General features: G+C 54.1%; 2 protein-coding genes and 1 non-coding gene across 9 annotated transcripts; 1 reads left to right on the forward strand and 2 right to left on the reverse strand.

The window, feature by feature from the left end:
- Positions 1-1,281, reverse strand: TCTEX1D4 (Tctex1 domain containing 4). The gene is made up of 3 exons (XM_034651367.1): positions 1,180-1,281; positions 812-883; positions 1-707 (listed from the first exon to the last, which is right to left on the reverse strand). Exon 3 carries the CDS (start codon positions 694-696, stop codon positions 37-39), a length of 660 nt encoding a protein of 219 aa, XP_034507258.1. The 5' UTR covers positions 697-707; positions 812-883; positions 1,180-1,281; the 3' UTR covers positions 1-36.
- Positions 1,282-2,310: 1,029 nt separating this feature from the next.
- On the forward strand, positions 2,311-7,690 carry BTBD19 (BTB domain containing 19). Of its 7 annotated transcripts, XM_034651341.1 has the most exons (9): positions 2,408-2,954; positions 4,228-4,441; positions 4,544-4,597; positions 4,957-5,016; positions 5,752-5,811; positions 5,913-5,981; positions 6,059-6,190; positions 6,315-6,440; positions 6,599-7,690. In XM_034651341.1, exons 1-9 carry the CDS (start codon positions 2,869-2,871, stop codon positions 6,731-6,733), a joined length of 936 nt encoding a protein of 311 aa, XP_034507232.1. In that variant the 5' UTR covers positions 2,408-2,868; the 3' UTR covers positions 6,734-7,690. The 7 variants fall into 7 exon arrangements, with proteins under 7 accessions (XP_034507226.1, XP_034507250.1, XP_034507239.1 ...); XM_034651359.1 differs by lacking the exon at positions 6,315-6,440 and having other exon boundaries at positions 2,314-2,954; XM_034651324.1 differs by having other exon boundaries at positions 2,395-2,954; positions 6,059-6,440.
- A 3,096-nt stretch (positions 7,691-10,786) lies between these two features.
- LOC117801361 lies at positions 10,787-10,901 on the reverse strand. The gene has a single exon (XR_004623865.1). It is a non-coding gene; the product is annotated as a U5 spliceosomal RNA (small nuclear RNA).

Consider the following 10,901-nt stretch of genomic DNA (forward strand, 5'->3'; position numbering starts at 1 on the left):
GATAATAAACTGTTTTTGCAGAACTTGGAGGCTTCCTCACTCGCAGTAGAGCCCGTGGACCACGGCCACAGCGAAGAGGGAGGCGTTGGTGAAGGTGGTGGAGGCCAGCCCGTCGCGCTCGGCGTCCCAGAGTGCGCGGCTGACCACGTGCATGCCCTGGCCGGCGCGCGGCCCGAGCACCACGTTGCACACCAGCTTGTAGCGCGGGGGACAGAGCTCACGCAGGTGCACACGCACCAGCTCGCACAGCTCCCGAGCCAGCGGCCCGGCCTCGGTGCCCGAGTAGCAGGCGTGGCACAGCCTGGTGGCCAGCGCTGCCTCCAGGGAGTGCTGTACGCGAGCGGCCTCCCAGCGCTCCCCTGGTGCAGGCTCTGTGCGGTAGGAGGGCGCCACCTGACGCAGGGGGGCCAGCGGCAGCCCTGAGAAGCTAACCCTTGAGCCCAGAGGAGGCATTGGGCCCAGAGATGGTCGCCGACCCCCAGGACCTGCGCCTGGTCCTGCCAGCGAGTTGCGACGTGAGAAGGATGAGGCTGGGGCCAACACAGAGCCACGACGGGAGGACGGGCCCAGACCTGCCAGTCGGGCCTCATCGATACTGGGCAGGTGGCCTGGAGGCCTCACCAGCGATAGTTTCAGCCCGGGGTCTTTGGTAGTGTCCTCTTCCTGACGTCCGGGGGGCACAGGCCTGCCAGCCATGGACCTGCTGGCTGGAAGACCCACACTTGGACATGATGGCCTAAACTGGCCGTCTTTGTACCCCATCCAGTCTTTTACTCCATGATGAGGGTTTTTACCCCCAACTCCTTCTTACCTGTGTTCTGGGGACAGGTGAATCAAATAGTCCGGGACTGCGTGGATTCCTAGGTGCTTAGAGGGTTAAGGGCTGTTAAGGACATAAGCGGTGCTGCTCAGACTACCATCCTGGGCTAGCCCCTGCCCCCTGAGCTTCACTCTCCCCTGGGCACCATGGAGGTTAGCTAAGTGAGCTCTAAGGGCACCTACTATTCTCCCTTCCACCTGACTTCACCAGCAGAAGGTGGAGATAAGTCTGCCCTTGGTTTGCCTCAGCCTAGACTGGTGCCTCAAACCCCTAACCAGAAGGAGACAGACCCAACTCCTTCAACCCCACAGATTCTTCTAGCCTTGTGGGTACTGAATCCAGCTGTCTTCCACCCCTACCTGCTTCTAGGGTGGCAGACACAAAGATCGCCCTCCACTTGGTTGAGGCTGGAGGCAGGTGACTCAGGAAGCTCCTTCCATCCTCTGCATTTGGCCTCTGGCCCTACCTCCAGAATCAGTTCTGGGATGAATGCCCTCTTCTCCCGAAACTCCCGCAGGCACCTGAGTCACCTGCCGCAGTTGGCTTCCAGACTCCCCCCTAGCTCCACAGCCTTGCCCTCCCAGCCGGCCTGACTGGCAGAAGGTGATGGCCTCTCGTGTTGTGGAGTTGCCCTGGGTTACTGGGCAGGCGCTCCTGTTTGGTTGCCTCCTTTCAGTCCTGGCTCTGGCTTAAGCTGGAAGTGTTACTGCTGTGAGTATGTGCTGAGTGGGGGGTGCCTGAGTCATCAGGGAAGAGGGGCTAACGGGGGCCTAGAACCCAGGGCATACTACCACCACAAGGACTACTCGGGGGGCAGATGCAGAGAGGAGCTCCCAGGGCTCTTGAGCTGCTGTCCATTTCTCCCCTTGTGAAGGCTGGCTCTTCGGTTGTGAGCAAGGTGCAGAAGCCTGGGATGTGGGGAGACTTGAGCCTGCAGGGTGGCTGCTGAGGAGAATCAGGACCTGGACCCACAGGGAGAAGTTCAGGGCTCTCTGTCTCCCCATCAGCCTCAACAAGGACAAACATTTCCGCTCCCTGTGCAGAGCTGGGGTGGGGCTTGGATGACTTCCTCAGCTTAGGGCTGTGCGCAGGGGGAGGGGAGGCCATCGGCCCTGCCGGTGGGAGCAGACCTGACGCAACACTGGTGCAACAGTGGTGACTGGACTTGGCAGTGAACCAGAGCCCAGCCTCCTGACCCCTGCTGACCCCAGTGCCCTAGGGCTTGTCCCTAGCTGGCCACACCTCTTGGATGCCCAGAGTGCCCCCCCCCAACTGGGGCTGCATTTTAGGGATGCCAGAGGCCATGACGCCTCTGTCAGAACTGACACCGCCTCACCTGACCTTCCTCTGGAAGGGACATGACTGCCCCCTCTCAGACCAGCCAGTCTCGGTCTTGAAAACTCCATGGGGAGGAGGAATTTCCCTGTTGAGGGGCTTCCCCAGGCCTGGCTAACCTGATCCTGACCCTGTGTGCATGTGGGGGAGGGGTAGGAGGGGCAGGGAGTTTGAACTCTGAACCCAACACAGGCAGGGGCCTGGGTGCTAAGACCCTCCACTCAGCTTCCGGCCCCTCTGAGGGCTAAAGTTTTCCCTGGGCCTGTGGAGATGGGCGGGGCCTCTGAAGCAGGGCTCCAGTTTCCGTGGAAACCCACAGGCTTCCCACCCACTGCTGCCTGGGCAGGCTCCCAGCTGGGGCCTCATCCGCTGCCAGCCTCTCCTCCCCGGTCCAGTCTGCTCCACCCTCAGCCTCTCTTGGCCCCCTCCCCGAGTCCCCAGCCCCTAGCCCAGCCTCTGGCCTCTTCCACTGGCCTCCGATGCCTTCTTAAGGAACCTGGGCCTCTCCTGCCCCATCCCTAAACTTTAGCTTCTCAGCTAACAGGCTTCCCAAGCTCCTGCCCCTCCCTCTCAGGCCTTTCTAGTCTCCACACCAGCTGCTGGGCCTGGCCAGGCCTCCTGCTCCTTCCCACCTACCACCTCCCGCAGACCAAGAGACAGCAGGCCCGCTAGGCTAGGCTCTTATCCTACCCGCTTACTCCCCTGCCCCCCCCATGGAGACCCCAGGACTGGCTGTGCACGGGGAGGCTGCACCCTTTTCCACAGCACTCCGAAGCCTTCTCAACAATCCCCAATACAGGTGAGGGGGTGGGCTCTGTCTGTGGGTTTTCCCGAACTGGCTTTGCTGGGCCCCATGACACTGAGGAAGCCTTGGGTACATAGGAGGCGGGGAAGACAGCCCTCCTCCCTGGTGAACTCAGTCTGGGGAAGTCAGGTGTGGAGAATGACTACAGGGCACTCAGTGTCCATGATGTCCTGAGAGCCAGAGGTGGGGGCGGGGCCGTGGGGCCTGGAGCCCGAGCAGCAGTGTGACTTCAGGCAAAGGCCTTCCTTTTTAGGCTCTTGAGCTCCTGGCAGAGAAGAGCCCTTTGCCCCCTGGATCCTGAGAGATGGGATGTAACTTGAGTCCCTCCCTGGGAGGCAGGGGAGCAGATGACCCTGTTCTGGGAACTGGGGATTCACAAGAGGAACAAAGCTCAAGGGACTGAGTGAGCCAGAGTCTCAGACAGGAAGTAGTTCAAGGGTGCTGCGTAGGGCTCACTGCCCAGGATGCTAGTGATGTCGGCAGCCAGGATAGACTACGGGGGCAGGGCTGGTCCGACCCGGAATGTAGCCTTCTGTCCCCACCGCCAGAAAGCTGGGCTCCTCCTCAAGACTTGGTGACTCCCATAACCCTACTGCTTTGGGGATTGCAGTCCGGTCCGAGTAGTGAACCCCTGGCCTTGGCCTGGGACTAGGAGGTTCCAGAAGCTTGAGCTGCATTTCCTGCCTCCTACCCCCTATGCTGTGGGGAGGCCCGGAGGCTGGGCCGGAAGTGATTGTCACGATGGAAAATGTGGTCTGGTCTCATGACGGTGTATCGCAGCCATATCTGTCCACCGCCAGTGCACTCTGCACCGCCGCTCCCCACCTCCTGCCTGGAGGAGGCGGGAAAAAGCTGAGTTTGCAGTGTGTGGAGGAGGAGCCAAGAAGAGCTTCCCTTACCTCAAGCCTCAGGCTGGGGAGGAGAGGGGTAGGTAGGCACGGTCTTGCATCAGCCTTGGTGCCTCCTCAGTGATCAGGCCTCACCACCTCCTCTGAGACCTGAGGCTTTGGGATTACTCTCCCATTTCACGGATGAGAAACCTGAGATTCAAAGGTGTAAAGTCACTTGCCTGAGGCACCATAGGGTGAAGCTGGGACTAGAATCCAGGAGTGTGTGTGGCAGGCCTTTGGCTGGAAGGACTAAGACCTGTCCCTTACATGACAGATTTGGAAATGAAGGCCTAGAGTGGGCAAAGGCAAAGCCTAAGAGTTGTACCCCAAGGCTCCGGCCTCTTCTTCCCTGTTTCTCTCCTCCCCTTTTCCCACAGTGATGTTTGCTTTGTGGTCGGTCAAGAACGGCAGGAGGTGTTTGCCCACCGGTGCTTGTTGGCCTGTAGATGCAACTTCTTCCAACGACTTCTGGGCCCAAAGCTGGGCCCTGGGACGCCTAGCCCCGTGGTGCTAAGCACCGTGCCCGCTGAGGCCTTCCTGGCAGTGCTGGAGTTCCTGTACACCAACAGTGTCAGGCTGCACCGCCACTCTGTGAGCCCGCTGGGCGGAGGTCTGGGTGAGAGAAGGAGGGAGGCGGGCTGAGGGGAGGGGCAGGAGAACTCTCTTCCACTCTTGCCACTGCCCACTCTGCAGGTGCTGGAGGTGCTGACAGCGGCTGTGGAGTATGGGCTGGAGGAGCTGCGAGAGGTGGGTGTGTATGGCAGGTCTCATTTCTCTTTCCTTTTATGGGCTCTGTTCATACCGTGCCTCACACACACTCAGGCCTGGAGAGGCACGTGTACCGACACATGGACAGCTCTCTGTGTAAATAGGCCTTTACATGTGCCTGTGTGCAAAAGGATATGTGCGTGCTGTGTGTGTGCTGTGGGGGCATATGGGGTGTTTATGGCTGATGCCATAGATGCCAGGATAAGTCAGCCTTGATCCTTGTTCTTCAAAGAGAGATAGACACATGAAAACCTGTAACCCAGGGATGTAACAAGGGTGATAGATGAAGGTATATGGTGCCGAGACTCTACAGAGGGCGTCTCTGGTATTGCCATCAGGGAGAAAAGAAGGGAAGACTTCTTGGAGGAGGAAACATGGTGTCAGATCGGGTAGAACAGGTAAGAGTTTGCTCAGAGGGGGAGTGGAAAAGTGGCATTCCAGTCACTGAGGCACAAAAGGCGCTAGTGAGCCATTTAGTGTGGCTGGACCAAGAGTGTGAGAGGAGGAGAGAGACAGATGAGATTGGAGAGGGTACCAGGGCTAGATCATGCAGGACCTTCAAGATTTTGGACTTTATCTTACCCAGAGGGCATGGAGATTCATTGGAGGTTTCAGGTAAGGGAGTGAGGATTTGGAGCTAAGGGGAGAAGTGAACGGGAGAGATGGGAAGGGCTCCCCAGTCCAGCAGGGATGAGTAGCAGTGGAAGCCCAAGAGAAAGGTGCATGACTCTGAGAGAAGTGGAACTGGCATGACCCAGCACTTTTCTGGATGTGAGGGTGAAAGGGACTGGTCATGGATGAAATTCTGGTTAAAACGAAAGGGTCTTTGAGTCAGGAGCTGGTACAAGTGGAAGAAGAAAGGAGAGTGGATTTTTACATGGCTTTCATCTAGTGTGATTATTGGGGAGTGTGCTTGAAGAGAGACTGCTGGACCTAAGGTAGACTGCTAGTCTCTAGTCCCTTCCCGCTTGCCAGGCCTCAGCCCCTGGCGATTTTCCTTGCCTCCCCTGATCTGGGAGGTCATGATGGGCTTGTGGCTGCTTAGTCGTCTGGGTGGCTCACTACTTCTGGGGTGGGGCTAGGGTTTTGGAGCAGAGACACCTTGGCACAACCACTTTCATTTCTGTTCCCAGCTGTGCCTGGAGTTTGTGGTGAAGGTGCTGGATGTGGAGCTGGTTTGTGAGGCCTTGCAGGTGGGTGTTGCTGGACAGGCTTGTAGGTGGGCGTCAGCGTGGAGGCCTGGACTACATGGCCTTCCAGCCTCCCTCCCTGACGCCCTTCATTCGGTTCCCAGGTTGCCGTAACCTTTGGCCTGGGACCGCTGCAGGAGCGTTGCATAGCCTTCATAGAGGCCCACAGCCAGGTATCGCTCCCCATCTTCACACTCCCAAACCCTCACACCTCATTCTGCTCCTCCCTGACCTATTCCTGGACCCACAGGAGGCGCTCCGGACCCGCGGCTTCTTGGAGCTGTCAGCGCCCGCGTTGCTGCCCCTGCTGCGCAGCGACAAGCTGTGTGTGGACGAGGCTGAGCTCGTCTTGGCTGCCCGGAGCTGGGCGCGCGTGGGCGCGGTGAGCTGGGGCTACGGGGGACCCCGCGGTGGGGATGCGGAAGGAGGCTTGGGGCGCGGGAACCCGGCAAGCGGGTGGCGGGGCTGGTACCCGGCCCGTCCGGGCTTAGGGCTGGCGTTGGCAGGCCGTGATGGAGCGGCCCGTGGCCGAGGTGGCGGCCCCGGTGGTGCGGGAGCTGAGACTGGCCTTACTGGCCCCGGCGGAGCTGAGCGCCCTGGAAGAGCAGAACCGGCGGGAGCCGCTCATCCCGGTGCGGACGCGGGGAACCAAACTCAGATCCACTCAGCAGCCGGGGGTGGGGGTGGGGTTGGAGATGGAGAGGAAGCGCAGGGGTGGGGGGTTGCGGCCCAGGGACTGCGGGGCGCCGGGGGTACTGCCTGACTTCGCTGTGACCGGCATTCCCTGCAGGTAGAGCAGATCGTGGAGGCGTGGAAGTGCCACGCTCTGCGGAGAGGGGATGCGGCCCGGGGCGCCCCGTGTCGCCGCCGCAGGGGAACCCTGCCTCGCGAGCATCACTGCTTTCTGGACCTGCCCTTTAAGTGACCAAGGCCGCGATTTGCGCGGAATTCTGGCCAGGTCCCAAACTACAGCTCCCAACATGCCTGGCGCTCAGAGGGGTCTTCCGCCCCCAGCATGCTCTGCGAGCCGGGCGCTGGAAGAACCTCAGTTCGCCCTGCGCGGATGGGGGGGAGGGGCGAGGAGTGGGTGTGGCTTGAGCGGGGCGGGGCCGGGCCGGGCCCCAAAGCGATTTCCTTTGCACCCTTAACCCTGACACTCTCGTGGGACTCTGGCCACCCGGTCCTGCCGCGTTTACTTTTATAACCCCCACAGTTTCAGCTCAGCTCCCTCTTTATTCCAAACCTACCTCTTGGAGATCTCTCTCCAAATGCCGGACAGACACTTCAGACTCAGTTCCAAATTGAGCTGCCTTCTCATCTTTACCAAGTTCTGCCCCCATCGTGTTTCTCATGTACGTGGGTGTCTGAGCCAGAAAACTGCATCTCAGCCTTGCCTTACTCCTCTTTCTCACGTCTGCCTCCGGTGGCTTCCACCTTCTAAGAGACTGAAGGGTAGCAGAATGTGCCAACCCAAAACACGCCTCTTTGGGCTAAGGGTTATTTTAAATGGACTATTCTGAGAAACAGCGGAAGCTGTGGAAACAGAAGTTACCCTTTTGTAAGGGAAATTCATATTTAAAAAGGAAATCTCCGTTTGTAAGGGTGTCTCATTCTCTGTACCAGGAAAAGAAGGATGATGAACTCACAGGATTTCAGCGGAGAAGGCACCCATTGAAATCTGCTTAACAAACCTTATCTTGTTTACTGTGATTTTCCTGGTGGCTCCCCTGTAACTGTCCTCCCTACACTTTTTTTTCCTCTTTAGCTTAAGATGGTTTTTCAGCAGGTATTTTAGGCCGCCTCAGGGAGTTACTCATTTTTCCCTGGGTATCTTCCACGTACACATGAGGTATACATGTTAATAAACTTGTTTTTCTTTTGTTAATCTGTCTTATTACGAGCGTCTCAGCCAAGAGCTCAGAGAGTAGAATTATTTTTCCTCCCCTATGAGATCTTTCCAGTTGGTTCAGTTCTCTTAGCTTTAGTTCACCCAGTCCTGTCTGTGTTCAGAATGAATGCAACAAGCTCTTAACAGCCTCCCGCCTTCCCTCCGGTGCAGCGCCTCCGCGCCTGCCATGCCCCTCTTCCCGCCAACCATTTCCCACACTGCAGCAGACTTGCTTAAGATTGCCAGCCCTACTCCCTGTATTAAAGCACTCAACATCCCCAATGCTGTCAGGACAAAATACACTCTATTTCACTCTCAAGACGCTCAGAATTGCTAGTGGTAACTCTTCTGTCAACTACTGCCTTTGCGTTACATCCCTTGTCGGAAGGCAGTGCATTTTCCGGCTGTGCATTCACTCTCTTAGTTCTTGTAGACTCCCCATGCTAAATCTTTCATTCATTACACATTTTGTCTTCCTGAAGATCTGAATCTCCCTGAAGAAAGACCCCTGGGCCTGGGTGGTGCCTTATTTTTTGTTCCCCAGTCCCTGTCACATACTCGGTGCTCTGTAAATGTTCAGTGATGACTTTATTTCCTTATTTAAATGCTATTTTATTCCATAAAGAGTTTTAAAAGAGCTGTAAAACAAGATACTATCAATCTAAAATGAAGGACAGTAGATTAGAAGAAAATAAGGTTAAACTTCTGTCTCTGGGATTTTATACAAAAATATGTTGCACATGGATTAGAGTTAGGTATTTGGCATTATCTCTCAAGCCTGAAAATGTGGTTACTCATAGTACCACCTCATGATAGCGTTGTTTGGATAATGAGAATTGGAAACAAACTAGATGTCCTGGTTTAACCTAGAAGACTGATTAGGATATATTTCTACCATGATGTAGAAAGGTATCTGTGACCTTCGGAAAAAAAAAATTCAGTGCAGACCAAGTACAGCATGATTCCTTTTGCCAAAAGAAAAGGTAGTGTGGTGGAGGAAGAAGCTTTCCTTGCCCCTCTTAGGGTCCCTGGTTGGGTCTGAAAATTAAACTGACAAAGACGGAGTAACAGGAGAAAAGACTACAAATCTAAGATGTGTTATTTATTTGTTTTTTTATTTACATAATCTCTACACCCATCGTGGGACTCATACAACGCCAATATCAGTCAAGAGTTGCATACTCCAACTGAGCTAGCCAGGTGCCCCAATATACGTTTTAGGAATATGGGAGTCTTTATAAGGAAATGAAGACAAGAAGAAATAGTTAAACCCGAGTATTTTTATGCTAGGCTTGATGAAGTGTGGATAGTGATGAAGGAATATGATAGTTTAAAGAGTATGAGGTAGGGTGCCCGGGTGGCTCAGTTAAGCGTCTGCCTTAGGCTCAGGTCATCATCCCCGATGGGCTCCTTGTTCAGTGGGAAGCCTGCTTCTTCCTCTCCCTCTGCCCCTCCCTCCCCCGCTTGCATGTGCGCTCTCTCTCTCAAATCTTCAAAAAAAAAAAAAAGTATGAGGTAAGTGTAGTAAACTGGGGGGAACTTAGCGAGGCCTGTTTGGATTTGGAGTCCCTTTGACCTTGGAGATAAGGATGACTCCTTGCCTCCAGTATAGGGGGGTAGGGCTCACTTGGTTTTAATGACCAGTTCGGAGGGAGAAGGGAGGGTGTGGGGGTAGGGTAGGATGAGGAGGTGACAGTGACTTTTCTGGTTTCTCAAATTGCTTAAAATATTCCATATGCTAAGGTACTATATTTTGGGGTAGCAGGTACTGAACCCCATCACTAGCACAGTGATTAAGTGTATGTCTCTTCTTGGGGCGCCTGGGTGGCTCAATCATCAAGAGGCTGCCTTTGGCTCAGGTCATGACCCCACATCAGGCTCCCTGCTCCCTGGAAAGCCTGCTTCTCCCTCTCCCTCTGCCTGCTGCTCCCTCTGCTGTGCTTGCTCTGTCTCTGTCAAATAAATAAATAAAACCTTAAAAAAAAAAAAAGTAACATTAAAAAAAACCACCCAATTTCTCTGTGTGTGTTGTGTGGAAGTTTGGGACAAAATGGTAGGAGGGGATGGGGTGCAGTCTAAGGAGAACAGTTAGGGAGGGGTTTTCACCTGAATCCAAGAACTCTTCTAGGACCAGGGTGGTGTAGGTAAAACGGAGCTACGTGAAACATTCACTTTGAATATGGTCATCAATAGGACCTGCCGATGGCTGTAAATTTGTGGACCGTCACCAGCTATGAGATGGTATTTACTTAAAGCCAGAGAATTAAATGAGTTTGGACAAGAAGATGCAGATAGGTGGGAAGAGCTAGGTCTAAAATCCAAGGACACATTTGGTGGCTGGCCCTATCCATTCTCTCATAATGCTTCTGTATGGCATTTATCACTGAGATCATAAATTACTTATCCTGATTATATTACTTGTCCAATTTTTTCCAGTGCTGGGTTCTACTAGTAAACTAAGCCCCTTCCTGGAATCTGGCATCTTCAGCATGAGAAACCGGCCCAGAGTGAGAGTTGGATGGGAGTAAATCAGTGTGAAAGAAGTCATACCAAACTGAGGTGCAGACAACTAGGGAGTCTGAAAAGAGGTAGGAACTACTGTGTTCACCCATTCCTGCTGTATCTCAAGCCAAAAATACGAGGAGAAACATGCATGACTTGTAGCTGCTTCTCTGCTCTTTCCCCTACTGAGAAATAAATTGAGATTATGTACAGTTGAGTACTACTAGAAATAAAACAGCAAAAAGAATTCAAAAGAAAAATAACCGACCCCAACGCAAAAAAAACAAAAAAAACAAGGTTATTCTTTCAGGATGAAGACCTCCACAGAACAGCAACCAATTACAAATCCACGTTTTACTTTTGCAAAGAACTGAAAGTTTGAAAAACAAAACCTTAAAAATCACACCTAAATAATACAAAAAGCATTGAAACGGGAGAGTGGGAGAAAAAGAAGTAAGCTCATAGCAAAGGAGTCTGAAGTGGGGCCCAATCCCATATCACCGGGATCACGCCTTGATCGAAGACAGACGCTTAATCATCAGACCACCCAGCCGCCCCATTTTTCTACTTTTTAAACACAGAAAAGGTAGCCTCTTTCAACGAGGCCTTAAAAAATTGAGTCAAAACTCACAACTGTTCCTCTCCACGGAAATCTTTAGTAAAAGGCGAAAGATTTATACGATCTGAAGAGAAACCAGAGTAT

The sequence above is a fragment of the Ailuropoda melanoleuca genome, chromosome 2 (assembly GCF_002007445.2).
Source record: "Ailuropoda melanoleuca isolate Jingjing chromosome 2, ASM200744v2, whole genome shotgun sequence".
NCBI lineage: Eukaryota > Metazoa > Chordata > Mammalia > Carnivora > Ursidae > Ailuropoda > Ailuropoda melanoleuca.